This window comes from Melanostigma gelatinosum (genome assembly GCF_949748355.1).
Source record: "Melanostigma gelatinosum genome assembly, chromosome: 15".
In the NCBI taxonomy this organism is placed as follows: Eukaryota; Metazoa; Chordata; class Actinopteri; order Perciformes; family Zoarcidae; genus Melanostigma; species Melanostigma gelatinosum.
Window position 1 is genome coordinate 4,646,416 of NC_136648.1, and position 21,284 is coordinate 4,667,699.

General features: G+C 43.6%; 2 protein-coding genes across 3 annotated transcripts; one reads left to right on the top strand and one right to left on the bottom strand.

Moving 5' to 3' along the window:
- Positions 1–1,712: 1,712 nt before the first annotated feature.
- Positions 1,713–3,488, top strand: LOC306789750 (uncharacterized protein; the record flags this gene model as incomplete). Its single annotated transcript, XM_079285823.1, has 2 exons — positions 1,713–1,959; positions 2,560–3,488. The coding sequence occupies 2 exons, from the start codon at positions 1,713–1,715 to the stop codon at positions 3,486–3,488; spliced, it is 1,176 nt and encodes a 391-aa protein (XP_079141949.1).
- A 2,520-nt stretch (positions 3,489–6,008) lies between these two features.
- Positions 6,009–21,044, bottom strand: nectin4b (nectin cell adhesion molecule 4b). Of its 2 annotated transcripts, none has more exons than XM_079285617.1 (11): positions 20,624–21,044; positions 17,669–17,869; positions 16,476–16,643; positions 13,471–13,749; positions 10,761–10,878; positions 8,688–8,839; positions 8,179–8,338; positions 7,922–7,997; positions 7,583–7,642; positions 7,157–7,342; positions 6,009–6,260 (listed from the first exon to the last, which is right to left on the bottom strand). In XM_079285617.1, the coding sequence occupies exons 1-11, from the start codon at positions 20,673–20,675 to the stop codon at positions 6,012–6,014; spliced, it is 1,701 nt and encodes a 566-aa protein (XP_079141743.1). In that variant the 5' UTR covers positions 20,676–21,044; the 3' UTR covers positions 6,009–6,011. The 2 variants fall into 2 exon arrangements, with proteins under 2 accessions (XP_079141743.1, XP_079141742.1); XM_079285616.1 differs by having other exon boundaries at positions 6,009–6,296.
- Positions 21,045–21,284: the final 240 nt, after the last annotated feature.

Sequence of the window (21,284 nt, forward strand, 5' to 3'; positions counted from 1 at the left end):
TTCAACTTTGATCGTAAATTAGTTTTCGAGTTCAAGTATCAGTTTATTTGTATATCCCTCCTCATACAAAGAGGTGAACAATATCAACATAACAGAGGGAAAATAAAGAGAGGAAACAGAAGCAGTCCAAACAGTAGAGCGACAGCATAAATACACGGGAAAAATAATGATAAGATAGAGATATATTACTTTATGAGGAATGCTAAATTGAATAAAAAGGTCAAATACTGAATACAACCTTAATTCAAACAATCACTTCTTGACTTAACTTCTTTCAGCAAAATAGTCTGTTTTTTTAACAATTGTGAACTCAGCCACCGCTACTTTGGTTAGATTCCATCTTAAATGTTTCCAACCAAAGCTCTTTGATGTGCAACAAATTGGAGAACTTGAAGGCACGGCCTCTTTGTTTGCTTTTTTTATGAACCTATTATTTTTGTTCGTGGGAAATATACTTCAAGAGATGGCCACTGATTAAAAGTTTTGCAGTTTTTGCGAGTGACTAAAATACACTTGGGGAATTCATTGGCTAATAAATAAGTTATAGGCATGTGAATGGGGCCAAATAGGGTCAAATTTGATACATTTCTTTCCTACAAGGGCAGGTGCTTTGACCTCAGCGCTTATGCTCTCATGGAAATAGAGCATCATCTAGTGGACAAAATGAGGCAGCACTGCAGTACACATCAATCTCAAACAGCAAGATATTGCCTCCTACAGGTGTTCTTAGTGTACAAGTTAGGTGACAACTTTGTGGGGAAAGTTCTCTAAGTTTGGAGCATGGGCAGTTTATTTCAATCGGTGTTGGTCCAGGATTGATACAGTATGTGTCACCTCAGCCACTCCTTGAGTGTGTCCTGTCAGAGTAACAAACAGGATCTGAATAGTAAGCATCACATGACAAGTATCAACAGCACTGGGTGAGGGCAACGCTGTTTGCTTTCATCTGCTCCATCTCCTCCAAATGATGAATGCCCATTTCCACCACTTATTAAACACTAAATCCATCAGGCCAAGTGTATAAGACTTGTTATGTCACTATTAAGATAATAGATAATTATTATAGTCATATTAGCGTTTATACTTATAAGATACCAAGTCATATCTTTCAGATCTTTGAGCATTCAAAAGTGGTTTGTTGTTATTGTAACTCAATGAGTATTTGGATGAACCTTCGTTCTTATGGCCTCATAGGCGTTTTCATTCTTGAGATTGGAAACAGCAACACAACATATTACATATTTCCTACATGGTAAAGTAAAGATTTGTTGTATCAAATCACCCCAAACTGTAACACTTAACTTTAACCCCCAATTAGAATTAGATACACATTTAATTTGTGTGATTGTATTGTTAACAGTTTATTTAATGTGTTTACAACTACTTTATAGTTTGTTATGAACTATTGTAAATGTTTGCCTTCAAACGCTGAAGGCATTTGCTTTTTAGTCACGTGTTCCTGCGGAGGAATTTTGTCCCACCAGTAGCACCGTATCTCCTCCGTCACATGACCAGCGTTTCCTGTTACTATTGTATTACACTTCCATGTTTTTCGCCTCAAACAGCGACCTGTAATGTGAACCACAGCGGTGCACGTCGTCACTAGTCGTGTGATTTGTGTCGCACATAAGATATAAGTTAGTTCAACGTCCCGTCGCGGAGGCGCTGACCCGGAGAGGAGGTGGTGGGGGTCGGGGGTCGGGGGGTCAAACATGGCCAATTGTGTGGCTTTCCAGAGCAAGTTAACCTCGATCATGGAGGTGCTGGCGAAGGCTGCCGTGGTGGAAATCAGCAAACTGTGGGAGGACGGCTTCGCCCTCGTGCAGCTCGAGCTCCGGCGGAGAGAGAGCGAGATCGAAGCCCTGAACAGAAAGTTGGTGTTGATGGAGACCGAGCGGCTCACGAGTCGGTCTCCACCATCTTCCTCCAAGAGAGAGCTGCAGCCGCTCACCGGTGACGGTGAGCATGTGACCCCTGACCTTTGTTGGGAAAACACATACTGCATCTTTTCATTTGATCATCATTATTGGCCTTTTAACTCAAAAGAAGACTTGGAGGTTGGAGGCTACTTTCTGAATGCATCTAAATAACATTCTACTCATTCTATCTGTGGGTCAGTTGGCAGAAAATGGTTCAACAACAATTTAGACAATTAATCAAGGAAAAAAAGCTAAATATCTGTATATATTACACTTTCAGATGTGAGGATTTGCTGTTCCTTTGAGTTTTATGTCTTTGTAACCTGAATGTTTTGGACCGGTAGTCAGACAAAACAAGTAATTTATACGTCATGCCATGACTAAATGAGAAATCTATTCATTGGAAGAATAATTGATGGAATAATCAATAATAAACGAATGTGCGTTACAGCCCTGCTAATATCCTTTTAGGTCAATCTGTGTTGGTAAGAAGCCATTTTACACCAGTTAAACTTGTTCCACGTCGCCTTGAAACCGTACTTATAAAAATGGTGATTGTTACATCTATATCAAAGCACATACATACTGTCACCTGGCTCTCAATGCACGTATAAAACATGCACCTGCTCTGTCGTTTCAGGGCCGATTATAGATTCTGTCCAGACGCTGTCGTGCGATCAAAGCGTCAGCGAGAAGGCGGACACGTCAGCGAATCACAGGACGCCGCCTCCATCACAGACCGAGGAGAAACAATGCGAGCCGCTCAAGTCCGACGTCTGCGAAAGCGACGGCAGGGACGACGACGAAGACCTGATAGTGAAGCTAGAGGACGAGGACGACGTCCAGATCGTGGAGCAGATCGTGGACTCTGTGGATCACGGCGGCGCAGACGACGGAGCGGGTCACCACGAGATGGAAGTGGACCTCCAACCTGCCGAGGAAGAACAAGAGAGCCAGCATTGGTCGTCGGTTTCGGTGGGAGACAGCGACACTGCTGATGACTCGGACTGCTTCTTTGAACCGAAGCAGCAGTCACAAAACCTGGACTCGGAAATCCTGCTCATTCAGAATGCTTTGGACATTTTTGACAATTCAGCGGAGACGGCGTACTCGGACAGGTTTGTGAGAGATAATGGACCCGGTGCGTCGAGTAAATCGAGGGATCCTGTGACTTTCAGCCAACCTCAGCAGCAGAGTCAGCCTACAGAAGCAATAAATCACCCAGAGAGAGGAGTCTCCATCAGATTCCTCTCAGAGAAACCACCACAAACTAAAAACATGTCCGCCTTTAACCCCGACAGCAGATTCTTCCTTCTGAACGACCCCGAGGTGCATAAAACGATAGCGAGCCGCCGCATAAAGGAGAAGTGGTTCATCTGCCCGTTCTGCGGCAAGAGCTTCGACCGCGTCAGCCACCTGGAGATTCACCAGCGGATTCACACGGGCGAGAAACCGTACACGTGCGACACATGCGGCAAGTGTTTCTCTCAGAGGAGCAACCTTCGCACTCACCAGCGGACTCACAAAGAGGCACTTTCCCAAAACGATTCAGTAGCTTTCGAGGTGTGAGAGAAAGCTCGAAATATCCGTGTGTCGAGATGAACTAACAAATTCCCTTTTCTATTTTGATATCACTGAAATGTAACGTAGCCGACTGATTTTACTGTGCACTTCTTTCTTTGAGATGAATTAAAACTTTAACATAGCTTGGAGTGTAAGGACTAACTTTGGTATTAAGTACTGTTCGTAAACCTGGCAGATAGTTCAAAACAAACCCATGTAGGGACATCCAGCCACGGTGACATGGCTGAATATTGACGTCTACAGGTTACACATAAGGACGTGTGTGCGATGACTGCAGAGACTCTGGTGTCCCTCAACATCACCATTTCCTCATCCTTTGTCCGTTATCAGGCTCACGGTGAACATCGAGCAAACAGAACTGCTGGTCGAGGGAAAGATATAGATTAAAAATGAACAGACATGACGAAAAAGACAACGCAGCGCTTGGAGAGTGAGACTGAACTCACACCAGTCTGTTGCTTCACGGCACAGTCGCCATTGCACGGTGACCTGGCTCGTGTCTTCGTAATACTGCTGCAACGTCAACTTTGGTTTCATTTCATGTAAATTGTGAAACTTAGGCAATATCTCACAATTCTGTAAAGTCATGGACTGCATTCATAAAGCGCCTTGCTAGTTTTCGACTCACTCAAAAGCACTTAACCACACACACACCAGGATCTAATCTAATGCTCATTCACTGCACAGCCTTCAGCAGCAATTTGGGGTTTCATTGTCTTGCCACTTCGACATGTGGACTGGAGGAGCCGGGGATCGAACCGCTCCGTCCCCTGAGCCACAGCTGCCCCACCATATGTATCTAAAGCTAACAGACGGGAAAGGAAGCGCTCATCTAAGCACTTTAAGAATTCAACCTTGCATGCTGGGAGATGTAGGTCTTAGGTGTAGTCGCCCAAGGTCTCCTCCAGTCGTCAATGCCTGGTTCACTTCCTCCCCAAACATTCCCTTTGAGTGGAGGAGCAGCGTCCTAAAGGAAAAGTTTGCCATTTTGGGAAATACGCCCTTTTTCTCTTTCTTTAAAAAAAAAACGTAGTTCGATGAGAAGATTGATGCCACTCTAATTTCCGCCAGCAGCTGATTAGCTTAGCACAAAGACTGGAAACCGAGGGAAACAGCTAGCCTGGCTCTCTGGAATCCTCCAGCGCTCGCCAGTTAACAGGTTGTATCTCGGCTGCGGACATGAAGCAACTCTTCAAAAGAAAGGGAATAAGCCTATTTCACAAAATGTCACCGTAATCATTGAACACAGAAGTTTTCTGAGATTACTCAACAATCCTGTCACACACACAGAGACCAGCCACCCTGTGAAAATCCAGTTTTTCTACCGGTGTCCACAATCTCAATTATATCCTTCATTACCAAGCAAATGATGAGCAAATCCAATTGAAATCCTTTGTTAGTGCAGCAGCTGTGATGGGTGATGCCCTTTATCCTCACATGTATGAGGCCAATCAAGCTCAATTATCCCAGGTTATAATAAAGAACAATGACTTTGTATGCTGTACTTTTATGAATAAACATATCAATATTTACATGGCAGTTTTCTTTTACAGTTCGATAGAAAAACACTGAAATATAAACAATTTACACGACCACACAAACAGCTGTCTGTGCGTTGATGCAGAACTCTGCTTTACAGTTCATCTTCTGAACGTTTGGTCCAGTCTGTCCTTCGCTGTGCACCGATATGGTTTACATCTGGTCATGGAGACCAGTTTGCTTTGTGCATACATGAACATCCACCCGTTTACTTTGTCCCCCTTTGTGTTCAGGTGCCTTTTTGACCTTTTTACAGTTGCCGGTGGCTGTTCAATGACAAAATCATAAACGTATACATACATACAAAAATGCACACTTACTTCTTATCCGCAGGTGCATCCCACCTGAAAATATCAAACACTATAATACAGTTTACCGTGTCCGTGTGATCCTCCCTGAATGTCTTTGATGTAAACAAGGCACCCGATGGTGTTTGTCAGGATTAATTGGGACTCCGTCTTTGTCAATTTGAGATAATGGACAAGAGAGTAAACATTGTGTAACAGGAACCTTTACTCCGTGCATGTTTAAGGAGGAGTGAAAGATCTTTCACTTACACTCCGTGGTTTGTGAAAGGCAGAACTCGCTGGCCTGCTACTGTAATTCTCCATCAGCTAAATAATCGGGATCAAAAGCTTCCCAAAAATGGGGCACCCTGCCATCTCTGGTTCACGTCTGGCTGGGGACTTTTGCTGCATGACAGTCACCATCTCTCGCTCACCTTATTTCCTGCTGTCTGTCGGCTATCTAATAAAGGCATAAAATGCCCCAAAAATGTATTCATAGGGTGAGAATAAAAAGACAAAAACCCACAATCCTGATGCAAGAAGTAACAGTTTGGATCGTTCTTGAGGTCAACTACCCCCTGCAGTCAATTTGTACAAAACAAACATCCCGTTGAAAAAGGATAACATCAGTTTCAATGCAGGCAGGCGTTTCTCTCCTCATGTTTTGGATGAGCGTCTGTGTCTAGATGATCTGTCCTCTGGAGTGCAGCAGGATGGCGTTGGAGTGTGGTTTGGGCCTGAGGATCCCGTTCCTGGAGTAGAAGTGATTGGTGAGCGCCTCCGAGAGCTGGTAGGGGCTGCTGTGCGTGTCGTCCAAGTGTTCCTCGTCCACCGACTGGGTGGGAGCCCAGTCCTCTCCATGCGGGGGGTCTCCCTCTCCGACGTGGCCCAGGTCCGGCTCTGTGGGCCCGACGCCTTCGTCCTGCTGGGCCTTCAGGGGAACCAGGGAAGAGGGCAGACCTGAGTCCTGGTATAAACGGCATAGAAACACATTACTGTCTCTCTCTCTCTAGCGCTAGATGTAGATATGTTTTACTCCTCTTTTTCTTTTTTATTAATTCAAAATGGGCAAATCCTTATTTGGTGTGAAAAGTTCACCGCCACGATATCAAATGGGCTTCAACACTTGCTTCAAAAATCCAAATAAGGTGGTGTGTTCACTTTGGTTTCAACAAGACATCCTACAACTTTGCAATACATTTTAAAACAGCCTATGAGACACAGTACTGTAGGTCTGCTGGTGTTTGTTCTAAGTGAAAATCAATGTATGCAGGCTAAAAACTGAAGAAGACGGGTACAAAAACACATTACAGCGACATATACAACCCTATTTAAGGTGGCGAGAGGACTCCGGTTGGTAAATTCTCTGCTTTTGCAGCAACATGAAGTGCTATATTTTCACAACAGGTTGGTCAATAATACACTGCTACTTCTGCTTTGAAAAACAGACAGGAAATATAAACTTCTCTACATTTTGGCAGTGTTGAATGCAACCCTGTAGAGCAGATATTTCCTGTAAAAACTGGCTCCACTTAATGAGTGTTTAAGGGTAGCCAATCAGGTTGTGACACATTCACTGGTGTTAAGTATGGACCAAGTGTACTTGGTTGTTTTATCCTATTTGTACATAAATTAAAGACAATTTGAAATGGACAGAGCTGCCTAGATGAATTTGTTTTGAAAAAAATGGTTGACGTCCGGTTGTTCCGTCTCCAAGACGGCGTCTGACAGCGACGACGCAGGTTCAGCAGTAAATAAAACACGATACCGTATGACACATTACAAACGAAACCAAATGCGTTTCAACCCATCCTCTGGGACACATACCAGAGACATGTTGCTGCTCTTCAGGTAGGACTCCACCCTCCTCCTGCGCTCCTCCTTCTCTCTGTCCATCTCTGCTCCTCTCAGGCTCTCCCTGCCGTCGTGCCAGACGACGGGGCGTCCCAGTTCGTCCACCTCCACCCCTGCTGGAGGCCCCCACTTCCCGCTCAGAGTGGAGACGGGTCGCTCCTGCAGGCGGGGATAAAAACACTGATAAAAGGGCTCTTCAGTTCTCACACAATAAATATGCCAATACAGCAATTGTTATTTATGTATTCATCAGTTGAAAAAAAAGGTCATATTGACAGTTTTGTTTCAATATTCTGAAACCCAAAGATATTTAATTTACAATCTTGTAAAACAGAGAAGACACCATCTCTTTACATTTCAGAAGCTGGCATCAAATAGTTCTCCCAGAGAGGAACTCACCAGAGACATCTGGCTGTTTTTCATTCGGCTGTCTACTCTGAGCAGAGCGTAATCTTCAGGCTGGAATAAAGAGAGAAAGTGAGAGAAAGTTAGCGACCATGAGAGCAAAAGATAAATCAACGGAATCAGCCAGAATGAGATGTTAGCATGCAGCGTTCATAGACACTTGTTATTATTAGTTTGAAGCTGCAGCAGCCTGCAATCATCAGCCTCCACACAGCAGACATGGGGCTGCTGTCTTGGCAGCGGCTCCGCCCCAAAATACACTCGGGCGGGTCGGGTGTGTCCGCCTGGTTTCTCTGAACTCTGCAGCTTATTGTTCTCAGTGTGTGTCTGTACCTGCGCTCTGGGGTCTGTGCTGACAGAGTTCAGTCTCCTGAAGGAGTTTTGTCTGGAGAAGCTCTGAATTTCCTCCCTGAGAAAAAAAGAAAAATCCATTTAAATTTCAGAAAACAGTGTGTAAACAGTTTTAAATAGCAGTTAACAACAAAAACATTCACAGTCCAGCTGTCATCAGGGTATGGGGAATGAATAAAAGTATTTTCCAGTTTGTCACCACATGGCTTTTTTCAACAGAATGTGGGCCAGCAGCTCACGTTTTTTCACTGAGCTCCTTCTCAAGCTTTTTGTTCTTGTGTCGATGGTGGCGGTTGACCAGCAGGACGACCAGGACCAGGATCAGGACCAAAGCTCCGGCTGAAGCGCCAATGATGATCAGCAGCAGGTTGTCGATGGGGCCCTTCTGTTGAGAAGTCTCTGGAAGAAAGACAAGGACAGGACGACACCTGATGAATATCTCTCATGCAAACAGTCTCACCGCAACAAAACCACAGATGTTTCCTGCAGCAATTTTGATCCTAAATTAGTTAAAACGGCATCAGCTCATGCTGCATGTCCATCACAAGGGGGCAGCAAACTTGCACAATTCAGGAGAATTGCTCAGAATTCAATTTTTGTTTAAAACTCAACTTGTTTTATGAGTCAGTCCAAGTATCTGTCCTCTCATTTCAACCTTCAACACCAACAAAGCATACAATAGCAGGACAGTTTTTCATGTTAGTCCTGTCTGATCCTAAACACCAACAAAGCTGAAATGCACTCTCACCTTTTACCGTCAATATATAATCTGTTTTTCCTACTCCCACGTCGTTCCTGGCCACACACTCGTAGACCCCGCTGTCATTCATGCGGAGGGCCCGTCCAAACACCAGTTTTCCTCCAACCACAGTCGCCCTATCCGGCACCGCTCCTCCTTTCCTGTGGACGAGCGGAAGACGATGTCACCATTAATTGGCAATGATGTGAACCAGAGGTGAACCCATTGATAAACCGCACAGAAACGCGCGACTCACTGCTCCAAACAATAGCTGTGACTCATCTCGGTGACCAATGTGAACCGACCGGCATTCCAGTCCAAAATATAATCCTGTTGTGTCAGAGGAGGAATCTACAATGACGCCTGAAGGAACGCAGCAGCATGAAATGCAGCGACCGGCTTGCTTCACAAGTGTTTCGGCTAAATTAAAAACACATCAGAGGATCGGGTTCACCGCAGAGCGTAACCACCAATTCCCTTGCACCTGAACCAAAACCTGCTGGGCTTACGACTGGCGCCCATTGATCTGAACAGACCAAATAAATATAGGTTTGGGGGATTTAGCGAGTGCACGGTGCAGCTGAAGACATCACATAATGGAGGGCCAGTTTCTGATCAGGTCCACTGAGAGGGGTCATGTTGCCCTCGGTTTCACTGTGCTGCAGCAGCTATTTAACTGCCGCTTCACCCCCTCAAACAGAGGCAAGCTCAGGTTTCTTTTCTCAAAACCCCACCTAGCCGTTCTAAACAGCCTTTTATAAGAGAGTCACAGGAGGAGATTGCATCTGACACAGAGTAGATGGTTGAAAATGATACAGATAAAGCCAGCAAAACCACCTTCAGCAGCCAAAAAGATTCAAATCCGTTTTGTTGGTCTTTGTGAGAGAATTCTCTCAATACCAGTGCAACGAGATGCAGGCAGGTGTATTTTGTTACCATTGGTCAGAGCCACGCTAGCAGTCTTTATGCTAAGCTACGCTAAATGGCTGCAGGTTGACGCTTCATATTTACCTTGCAGACATGAGAGGTATCGATCTGCTTATCTAACTCTCCACAATTAAGTAAAGAAGATAACATTTTCTTTATTTCTTCAAAAGGTTCTCTATATGGTATTCAGAGCACTAAAAGGTACATTGTGTAGCATTTAGGGGGATATATTGGAAGAAACGGGAATATACTGTCTAAGTATGTTTTCTTGAGTGTATAATCACCTGAAAATAAGAACGGTTGTGTTATAGTTGCCCTAGAACGTTTATATCTACATACAGAGCGGGTCCTCTCCACAGAGCAGGCCCCCGTGTTTCTACAGTAGCCCAGAATGGACAAACCAAACACTGGCACTGTTCGTGCCTTTAGCACGGTTAGTTGCAAGCCAGCGGAGTTATGTGGAAGTCTGTTTCCCCATCAAAATCTAAATGATCGCACAACAATGCTTGTCCACACAGCGTGATCTTGTCATGATGAACGCGCCGAAGGGTCTGTGGGGTTGAAAAACCTTAATCCGGAATAATCTTAATATTTTAAGATTGCCTCATGGCTAAAATGTTTTCCACTCAGCACACAACATTTGATCATTGTGTGTTCAGTCGTAGCTGTAATGGCTGGTACGGTCTCTCTAATTTAAGCACAGACCCTGTGTTTTACCAGGCATTAGAGTGGTATTTAAAGCATGGCGCTATGATTAAGTGCTTAGCTTGTGTCTCCTGCTCTTCCTTGTGTCGCTTACTCCCTCCCTCGTGTGAAAATATCTCCCGCAATCTTCTTCTGACTTCAAATTGCGCCACAACACCACAGCTTCTTTTCTGCGGTGAATTGAGCCAGGAGAGAAAGACGCCCTCTTTTACATTCAAAGCACACTTCCTCGTTGTTCACAGGCGTGTAGTAGTGTGTGTGTGTGTGTGTGTGTGAGATCGCAGTGGCTTATATATGTTGTGAGACACATTCGAGTGCCATGTAAAGAGCAATTAGTGCAAATAGCATCCCAGTGGGTTGAATTAACATGTAATTATCAGATTCTTGCTGGCAGCCAGACAGAGGTAAACACTTCATGTGCATGAGCAGCAGACAGACAGATGACGGTACCATGTCCAGGTGATGTTCTGAGGTTTGGGGTATCCTCCGCTGCCGCAGACCAGCTCAGCTTTCTCCAAACCCACGAACCAGTCCCCTGCACCAGCGGAGATGGTGGCGTCTGGGGGGTCTGACACAGACACACAGAAAAACCGTGTATGTTAGGATTTGTATCAGCAGAGAAGGCCATACATGCGCGAGGCTGTTTTCACGGCTTTGATTATCTAAAGATGAAGTTGCCTCAGCACTTCTTTACGTTCTCACACAATAAGTCTGAAGACCTGGCAATGAAGTCAAGTCAAAGTACACTAAACTCTGGGTTTTGAGTCATTATGCACCAACATTTAATACCATTTTAAGACTAAGTCAGTAGAATACACTTACAGAATGAATCAGTGTGTTCTGGTACAGGATGTCATTCCAGTGACACAATTCCTATTATATGTCCTTTCTGAGTCGAGTGTCTCGCGTGTTGCTGAGGACAGCAGAGTCTCTGCTGGACTGCACTGCTCCTCCTGCTGAGGCAATGCTCTGTGCAGCTCTGCACAGCTGATATCAGGATCATCTAAAGTCGGTTGCTGCACGATTATTCAGTGGTGGAAGAAGTATTCACATCTTTTACTTATGTAAACGTACGTATCAGTGAAAACCCTGCATTAAAAGATTGACTTAAAGGAGACTTATTAAGCTCATTTCCAGGTTCATACTTGTCTTTTTTGTTTCTACTATGTTTACATGCTTTAATGTTCAACATCTTAATTTTCCTCATACCGTCTGTCTGATTATACCTGTACTCACTGTCAGCTTGGGTGCATGTTTACTTCCTGTCAGCTGATGTCATTCACATACACTGCAACCGGAAATAAACGGTGACACATTTAGAACGTTAACGTTTAAAACTGGTCTAATTATTGTACAGATAACTCAGCCGAGATATTTAGACATATATCTACATAGCACTTAGAAAAGCTCACTCTTAAATCTCACTTTAAAGAGTTTGCTTAACTTAAGAAGTAGAAGAATTTTTTCAACATAAAAAATGTTTTTGAATGTTTGCGATGAACTGATGGTGTTTCTTTACTTTTGTATTTACTGGACAGAAAGAGTATAAGAAATTGTAAATAACAACTAAAGCGGTCAGGTAATTGGACCCTGTGCTCCTGGCACGTCTGGGCGACATTGAGCTGTCACATTACACTGGACAAAGAGCCGTTGTTGCAGGAACTGAAGTGAAGGGTGATAGTGGAGGACGAACCATTACTCATACACTTTCCCAGCAACCTGCCAACATTGTTTAATGTTTAGCCTACTGCCAGCCATTTATTTGCCCAATAGGAAGGTTAAGCTATACAAATAGCTCTTGCAGGGCAGCCAAAGGGGGAAAGGCCACAGTGGGTTAAATGAGCCATTAGCAGGAGGAGCTAAAGAAGGTTGAACTGAACATACAATATGCAACAGTGTCCTAATTGTAAACTCCATAGAATTCTGAGCAGATTTGAACTTTGTCACACTGACAAAATTAGAAATACTTTAAATTCTGAGATGTGCACTGTTGTCCAAAAATGCCATTTACAAAAGAAGTGGAAGTGCTACTCACAGCTGCAAGAACTCTAAATACATTGTGAACGGTGGTAGAACTGCTGCAGAAATATCTCAAAAATGTTATTAAAAGAATATTTGGAGAACTACTTTGTTCTTATTTGAGATTAGATTATAGGTTCATTTATGCGGTGAAGGTGAAAAGTGAGAAGTGAAAGTAATATTACATGCATATACATAATGCATTATTTGAACTGCAATAAAACAGTATAGTTTAAAGATTAGTATACCTTGTGTACATTTACTACAAGTTATTTGGAAAAATAAAAGAAGGTTTCCTAGTTGACCATTCACCAAGCTCCAGGTTAGCTTATCTTAGTGAGAATGCTAATTACAAATCTAATGAAGTCATGAAGTCATGCCTGATAACATCACCGTCATTAAATGTTTCCCATGCTTTGAGTGGAATATGCCTTCTACAATGCAGACATTGCAGGAAACGCACAGCTGTAGCTAATAATAATCGAATGACTTATTTATAATAACTACATTTCATTAAGGTGTTCCCGTTCCACGGCTCTGGTATGAAGTTCTTACCGACACACCGAAATGAAACAAAGTTACCATGAATCTATCTATGAGTCAAAAACAGAGCCCGAGCTGCATACCACGGAAATGTTCAGCAGATCTTTGCACAAAAAAAAAAAAAGAAGTCAGTGTACTTAAATAGGTCAGTATGCAAACAAAAAACAAAAAGCACATTTTTTGACTGTGCAGTTTGTCTGAGGGGTTGATCACAGCTGCATGAAAAACATTTACAAATTACAAACATTAAAACTGTGGCTGGCAGCGAGGCAGTTCAAAGAAGTATTACAACTTCACTCTCTTCTGTCAAGTGGAACTGATCGATCTACGGGTGTACTGCATATTTCCTGTTAGTACAAAATGTGCAGGCATATTCACTAATAAGCAGTACACTCTGATATTAGTACACACTGTACACAGTTGGTACAGCATGGAATTATATTCTCGGACAAAGGGTGGTTCCTCCCACTGATGCTTAACTCAACCATTAAGATGATTTCTGCACTTAGACAAGCTCTACCTTCGAGAAAATATTAAATTCTATTTAAAAACTACGATCTGCTTTTGGTCTATCATCATCAGCAGCAGCAGTACTCACACTGGACCACCAGGCGGTTTGAGATCCTGCGCGGCTGCTCCAGGCCGGGATGCCACACCAGACAGTCCAGCTTTTTCCCGTTCATGCTGCGCAAAGGGTGCAGGGAGTAGTAGCTGGACACGGACCCGCCCTCTTTGCTGCGGTTATGGGACCGGCCCGGCAGGTCGGTGTCCCAGGAGAGGCGGGGAGGCGGGCGGCCCACGGCTCGACAGGAGGCGGCCACGCGGTACGACTGGCCCTCCACCAGGAGCACAGGGTCCAAGTTGGAGATGGGTAAAACTGAGACGAGGAGGAAAGAGAAACAGGGCGAGTTGAGAGGCATCAAACATGTGTTTTGCTTGTTGTTACTTCACTTGAGTGTTTGAGCCACACTTTTCATATTCATAGATTCTGGATTTTTCAGGGTGAGGAAGTGGATGTAATGTGTTAAGAAACATTACTCATTCATTTTAAGTATGAATGAAAATACATGAAATTATTTTAATACCTCTACAACTAAATGTCTTTTTTTAAACAGACAATGTACATAAGCAAAAAAGTTAGGATGTAAATTAATTTATGTATCTAACACAAAATATTTTTGATGTCGTGTATAATTGTACTGTAGGCTATTATATGAATTGGGTTGTGTTTCCAGATTTTGTATTGCTTTTATAGACACTACTTTCTGTGTATTACTTGTTAAAAACACAATAATTATTATTGTAAATATAGTATTAGTAGTAACAATGATGTGGTAAACCCCTTGCGTAAAGTACATTCCCTGCAATTACTGCATTAAGAGTTCACTAATACTTCCTAAAGCCTGCTCGAGCTAAATTTGTCTTCACCTAAAATTACCTAAAGTGGCTGTAATTAGATCCATTAAAACCAGGACGTCACTAAATGTTTGACTCGTGATCATCATTGTGGGACAAGTTCGAGCAACAAGCACTGGAAGATTCAGATAAGAACGTTGTTATAAAAAAAGACCTTGAATACATCCTGGAACACAGAGGAGACCATAATCAAGAGAACTAAGTACCACCAGGATCTTACTGAGGAATGAAATACAGACGGCGAGCAACAGTGAAACAACTTCAGGCATGAACATCAACAATATGTAGAGAATCCTCAAGGATATGAACGAAATCAAGTCCATCGTCATTCAGTTGGTGCAGAACTAAGCAGCGAGACTTTTAACTGGGACACGCATGCGTGACCACATTTCACCGATCTTCAAATCCCTTCATTGGCTCCCTGTAGGGTACAGAATTAATTTTAAAATGTGATTTGTTTTTAAGTGTTTTAATTAGCGCCGCCCCAGTCTATCTGTCTGACCTGCTGCAGCCCTATACCCCACCTCGCTCGCTAAGATCTCTCGGCCAACAACTTTTTGTTGTTTTCCGAAAACAAAAATGACAACCCGGGCCGACCGGTCCTTCTCTGCTGCTGCCCCCAAGCTCTGGAACAACATTCCCCTTCATGTTGGGCTGTCATCCACCTTACCAAATAAAAGTCCTTTAAAAACCTATTTCTTTTCCCTGGCCTATCCCCTTTGATTTCAACGTGGCACTTTTGTGTGATCGGCGTCAGTTAGTCTTTGATTTTAATGTCACTTACTGTTATTAATCCAGTCTTTGTTTGTATGACTGTGTATCTACTGTATGTGCAGCACTTTGGGCAACTTTTGTTGCGTTTTAAAATGTGCTATACAAATACATTTTGATTAATTGTGCAAGAAGACAAGAAATTATGTGCGTAAATGTCACCAGGGATATTCTCACATAAAAATATTTCGGTTGTATTGCTCTCCGTCACTAACAGGTTTAACACGTTGTGATTCACGCCCAGCTCATGGCAGCGTTGGCTGTTGTAAACACCTGGTAAATCTTTTCAGATTATTAACGTAGAAGACTAAACAGGTAGTTAGCATTAGCAGAAATCTCCATTATGGATTAACACACAAAGAAAAGGGCACCACCTGTAGACACTCAAACCTTGTAAACAGAAACTCAAATACATGACATCACAGTATCGCCCTCAGTGTGTGACTGACAGGTGAGATGTGGGAAGAAATTTCCTGCAGGGATAATATCCTGCTCATCTTATGGATTCAACAATTATTGGTTACATGTTTTAAGGTTTGAGGAGTCGAGGGAATTCGATGCTGGAGGTTGGCGGTTACTACTGAGTGTATTTCTGTAGGTTTGTCTGATCTGTGGCGTGCTGGGACAGGTTTACCACTCAGCTGTCACCACTCACGACCTGATGGTGCAACAAGAGAAATTCATTTGGAACAGATCGCAGCGCTACAGGTTTTACTCGGAGGATGATCCAATAAAAACAAAAAAAACGGGATCCCCACAGCTGCTAGTAGGCTTCCACTGGAATCAGGACACAATGCAAGTATCTCAGTGATGGAGGAGGACACACAGATGATCGTCAGAGCCGGTGCAGACAACTGCATAGATTAATATGAAAGCGTAAATCTTGTGTGACACGTGTGAGTGAAAAACGTCTAGAAGGGGGGTTAGCCAATTGTGGGGTTGTGTTCAGTCCATCAAACATTACAGCAGTGGGCATTGCAGACACACCTGGCGGACCGAGTGGACCTTTCTAGTTCAGTTCATGATTTAGTGAAGCACTGGTGTGATTTCCAGACTGAATACACAGTTTTGGAAATTTTCTACACAGTGAAGACCCACTAACCTGTTAATATCCACTTTTTAGTTCCGTTTCAAACTTACAATTTCAAGTCGTTACAATAAATAATGTTCAAAAATAAACTATGCAAAACGATGTTCACTTTTTTAAGTTCGCTTTTCACCCGCTGAAGCTTCAGATATGCCGTCAGTGTTTGTGGCCACGTTGACAAACCTGCCGAAAATCCTCTGGTTGGCTTGCTCTTCCACAAAGATGATTACGGTTTAAACATCATTACAGCAGCTCCGATAGGATTAGGAAAGTGTGGGAGCGCCGAATAGAGAAAAGAAAGAGAGAGAAAGTACGAGGATGACTCTTACTCCAGACGATGAGCGTGATGTGCCTCTCGAAGTTTCCGTTGGGGAAGGTGGAGATGTGACAGGTGTAGCTGCCCTTGTCCGACTCATCTGTGCTGGAGATGAGCAGAGCCGAGTTGACCGTGGGGCTCCCGCTCTCAAACCTCATCCGGCCGGAGTAACGCCCGAACTCTGACATGCAAAACAAAGACTTCCGCTTCAGGCCACATGTTCGTCATCCTTTAAACAAAGCTCAAACAGACAAAAACATTTTTTTTTTAAATATGGGAACAATACAAATTCTTCGTCAAAAGTGTTGACTCCAGGAAATGTAAATAGATTTATAGGCATTGGCCAAAATAACCAGCATTTATCCAAAGACCTTAGACAAATAACCCAGGTGTAAAACTTAACCAGGGGTGGCCCTAACTTTTTCTGTGCCACTGTAAAAAAGTGCAAGGCCTAAGTTCCCCCTTAAAATTGTATGATTCTATGTGTAAACATGCATACAAGTAGTGCAAAAACAGGCTGAAATTGCCAAATATTGGTTTGTGTTCATGGCCAACTTAAAGAACGATGATAGAATTGTGTAAACTTGTAAAACATTGGTTTCTGTGCCAGAGTTAGCATTTGTAGGATCTCATTTCAGATCGTTTCCAGATTCTTAAAGTCTTTCATCACAGAGCTATGAACCTACAGAATAAAAAAAGTTCAACCTAGTTGCAATAAACTGGAAGGACATTTGGTTTTGATGGATCGGTTATCGGTTATTGCATGCCCTTTCAACTCAGTGCCCGTTCAGTCGCAGCGGCAGATTTAGTGGAGCTTTTTGCTGGTGAAATCCGCCCAAATTGTAGAAAAAGTAGCTGAAATTATAACACTCAAACCAAATATTACCCACCAGTGTAAATAAAAAGTTTAGGTGGTATATTGGAAGCGTGGACGTATGGTGAAACAGGTCTGCTGTAGACACACTCATGTATAGTCTGACCGCAGCAGCCACTCAACTGACTAATGACAGTGTGTCACTGTTGAGAAAGATTAAGTTTACGTGGCTACAGCAGTGAGAAGTGTCAAATCCTAAAACTACAAAAAACGAAAGTGAAACACTCAAACTCTCTGAAATAAAACGTTTGATAGAGACAGCAATACAAAGAAATACTCTAAAAGTTTGTGTTCCTGCCCATTTACACTCCCAACCGCTCGCTGCAGCTCACCCGTGTGGCCGTCCTCGAAGTGTGCCGTGATGATCTGGTCCTTGCTGCCGTCGTGGAGCTCCTTGTACCAGGAGACCTGCACCACCTTCTCCCCTTTCTCCTCCTGGTAGTGACAGGGCAGCCTGGTCTCGCTCTCGGCGAAGGAGCGCAGGGAGGTGACGGGCTGAGGAGGCTCCACAAAGTCCGCCCGCACGCACACCGCTGAGGAGAGAGGGCGTCATCAAATTAAGGTGAGGGAGTGCGAGAGGTACGTGGAGAGCGCTTGAACAATTTGACCATTCATTTAAAAGGGTTAGCCTCTGGTAACTGCCTTTTTGTGGCATCAAAGGTCACATAAAATGCAATAAATCACAGATATTAACTTTTTTTATGGTAATTCCTCCAACTGACTCATGCTGCTACCAAACATTTGCTTGTTCCAGCTTCTCAAATGTGAAGATTTGCTACTTTTCTCTGATTCCTATCATTGTAAGTTCATTATTTTGGAGTTTTGAATATGGTCAAAACAAGCTATTTGAAGACATCACCTCAGGCTCTGGAAACTATTCACTGACAAGTGAAGTATTGATCCCTTATGAGGAAGTTTCCTTTTAGACTACGATTCAAAACTAACAACAGCTTTCCTTCTTTGTATTTCATGATGAATACATGAATTGTCTAGACTATTGATTTCCTAAACACTGCGTCGCAGGAGGCCTTGACGTCACCCCATGATGCATTGGCCGAGAGGCGAGGAATACCCCAGACAGGTTTGTGCGTAGACAGAAAAACACAGTCACGCCTACGGGCCGTCACCGGTTCATCTAACCTGCTCGTCTGTCGGCACGCAGGCACAAAGAATAGTGCAAACTCCCAACAGAAGGCGCAGGGACGGTTTGAACACAGGCCCTTCATGCTGTGGGCGACGGCGCAAACAACTTGAACAATAGTGCTTTTATGCGTCTTAATTCTTTCTTCAAAGGCAGAAATGTTTCCCTGTTTGTGAGCAGACTGAGGAGAGCTTCTGGTTTATTTTGTATTATTTATGGATGTAGTGGCCTCAAGTATTTACGATCTGACCTTTCCTGTTGATTAGTAGTTGCAGCCTGTGGCTTTAGTAGAAGGATTTCATGTTGCATCTTTAATAAATGCAGCGCAGGAATGCAACTTCTCCCTCACACGGACGCTTCAGTATGGTGGCCATGGAGTCTCAAATGAGTGCAGTGTTATCAAAGCTGCCATCAGTGCCGACTGATGACTAAGATTGACTGTACTTTAATCACACCTGGTTAGAAGTCTCTGTCTGAGCGTGGGACGGAAACACAACCATGAGGGGAATGGGTGTGCGAGAGCAATGCTTCTACCACTCAAACAGGGAAAGCCAAACATTTGCCCTTTGATTTCTGGGGTGAACACACTTTTTTTTTGTTGTAGTGGTTACTGATTCACGAGCTCAATTAATGATTACACCACAGCCAGTATGGGACAGGGCCGTCTCCCACAGATAACATCCCACACAGTCGGACACACGGACAAAAGGGGGAAGCTGGTCTCTTCACACAGAAAGTTTAAATTTGGCCAACAAAGAACTACAGTGTGGGTGACCCAACTGTGGAGTGGAGAGAGAAAAGGGACAGAGTTGTAAGAGAGCGACAGAAGAAGAACGCCTCGATCATTTATGCCATTAAAAAGGGAAAGAAAGGGAAGAGACACACAAGACTGACTTTAGAGGAAGGCAACGAGAAATGAAGATAGAGGTGAGAGTCAATAGAGATAAACAACAACCTGAAAGAGTTAAACACACACTCAAAGAAGACAAACACAGGTTCACAGGGTCACAAGGCTGCCATACAAGCTTTTCCTGTTCACGCTGCACAACAGTAACTTTATCACACCTTTGGTTCCAGGATTAAAGAGAAAAACAACAGTCTAAAAGGTGCATTTACTCTTTTAATCGGAGCAGCACGGCCTAAATTAAACCCCGGCCAAAGACGGAAATAAGAGCAGTCGTGTAGCAACAGAATTACCGACAGGCGGATGCACGGCGGGCAATGAGTTGTGATTCATGTTTACCGAAAGTAAAAATGTGACTGAGCCACATTCTGTCACGCTGCTTCTTCCTCCACACCTGCTGGGACAAAGTGTTTGTGTGCGATTGTTGAACATTTCGTTCCTAAACCGTAGACGTTAATCTGCTGCTTAAGCAGCCTCCACGCTTCCCTGAAGACGTTCCACCAGATGATCCTGAGCCCGGCTGCAGGGATTTGCTCCTCACTCGGCCACCTAGTGAGGCTGGCTGATAAGGTTTGGATCACAGCCGACGTTTCCATTTCTCAAAGGGTGTTGGGCCGAGGAGGTCAGAGGGCTCAGTGCAGGCCAGTTACGTTCTTGCACACCAAATTGAATGAAACCAATTCCTGATGGACCTGGCTCTGTGCACACAAGTTGAAACATGAGAGAGCCTCACCAAAAAACTGTTGCCACAAGGTTGGAAGCACTGTACTGTGTAAAAAAAAAAAAAAAAAAATCTTATTTCCCTTCACTGGAAATACCTGGATCATGAAAACAGTCCAAAACTAAAGTAAAAGAGGAAAGTCTGTGTCTAGCCAAAGAGTGTACACTGAATGATGAAACATCATTAATGTTTGGTCATCCATCTTCAGAAAAATTTAAATACACGCCCACACATCAGAAAAGAGACAGCCAGGACTGTGCCACCAAGACCAGAGGTGCCCGCATGCTTTTGGTGATATGGTGTAACCAGAGACAACAATATTCAGTATCAATGACAATAAGGTTAGTTTTTAAATGTGTATTTGGTATGAGACATCATGCAACTCTTTGTTTTGGAGTAACTTTTTGGAAAAGCACAAGAAGATAATAAGCAATTATAATAATAAGAAAATTAAAGCACAGTGCAGGTTGTGTAAAACAGTGAATTAAATGTGATGTAAATGAATGTAACAGAAAACTCACCAACGAGTAAAAGCAGCGCCAGACATTTTGCCCTTTGACCCTTCAACTCCATCTTTAGTCCCAAAATAAAAGCTGGTGTGAATCACCTTCCCCTCTGAGCTGTTACCACTGCGGTTATCAAGCTCTCATGGTCGATATCTGCTTTAAGATCTCACAGGAAGCCCAGCGGCGCGCACGGTGAGGGGCACGCACGGTGAGGGGCACGCAGCAGGAAGGCAGGTGCAACAGGTGTTCCCTCTTCAAATCACACATATGACGCTTACTAAATAAAAAGTCCTCCACGCGTCGTCCTCTGGTTGAATGTTGTTGAAAGTTGTAAACTGCTTAAACTTACTTCCCTGTGCAAAGTCCTCTGCAGACAAAGTAAAGATACACGCCTGAAGGTGGGAACTTGAACCGATACTTGATCCAACGCGGAAAAGTAAAATATAGCGTGTGTTAACCAAACAGAAACCTGCTTGTTTGTCACGCACAGGGAGATATACCTACAACACAGGTTTCCTCTACACCTGTCTGCGTCAGGCTCCGCCCACTGCTCCAGCTGGACACGCCCGTTTAGTGCTGCGTTTACGTGGCGTTGAGAAAATCGGTCTCTTCAATTGTCATCGCTGAACATCATGTCGGAAAATAAACACAGAAACACAAGAATAGACATCCTGCA

Excerpts from the sequence above, each read along its gene's own strand:
- nectin4b (XM_079285616.1), bottom strand. The coding sequence starts at position 20,675 with ATGGAGTTGAAGGGTCAAAGGGCAAAATGTCTGGCGCTGCTTTTACTC. Across the intron at positions 16,644-17,668 it reads CTTCGAGGACGGCCACACGG|AGTTCGGGCGTTACTCCGGC; the intron begins GTGAGCTGCAGC and ends TTTGCATGTCAG. Across the intron at positions 8,339-8,687 it reads TTATATATTGACGGTAAAAG|AGACTTCTCAACAGAAGGGC; the intron begins GTGAGAGTGCAT and ends TCTTTCTTCCAG.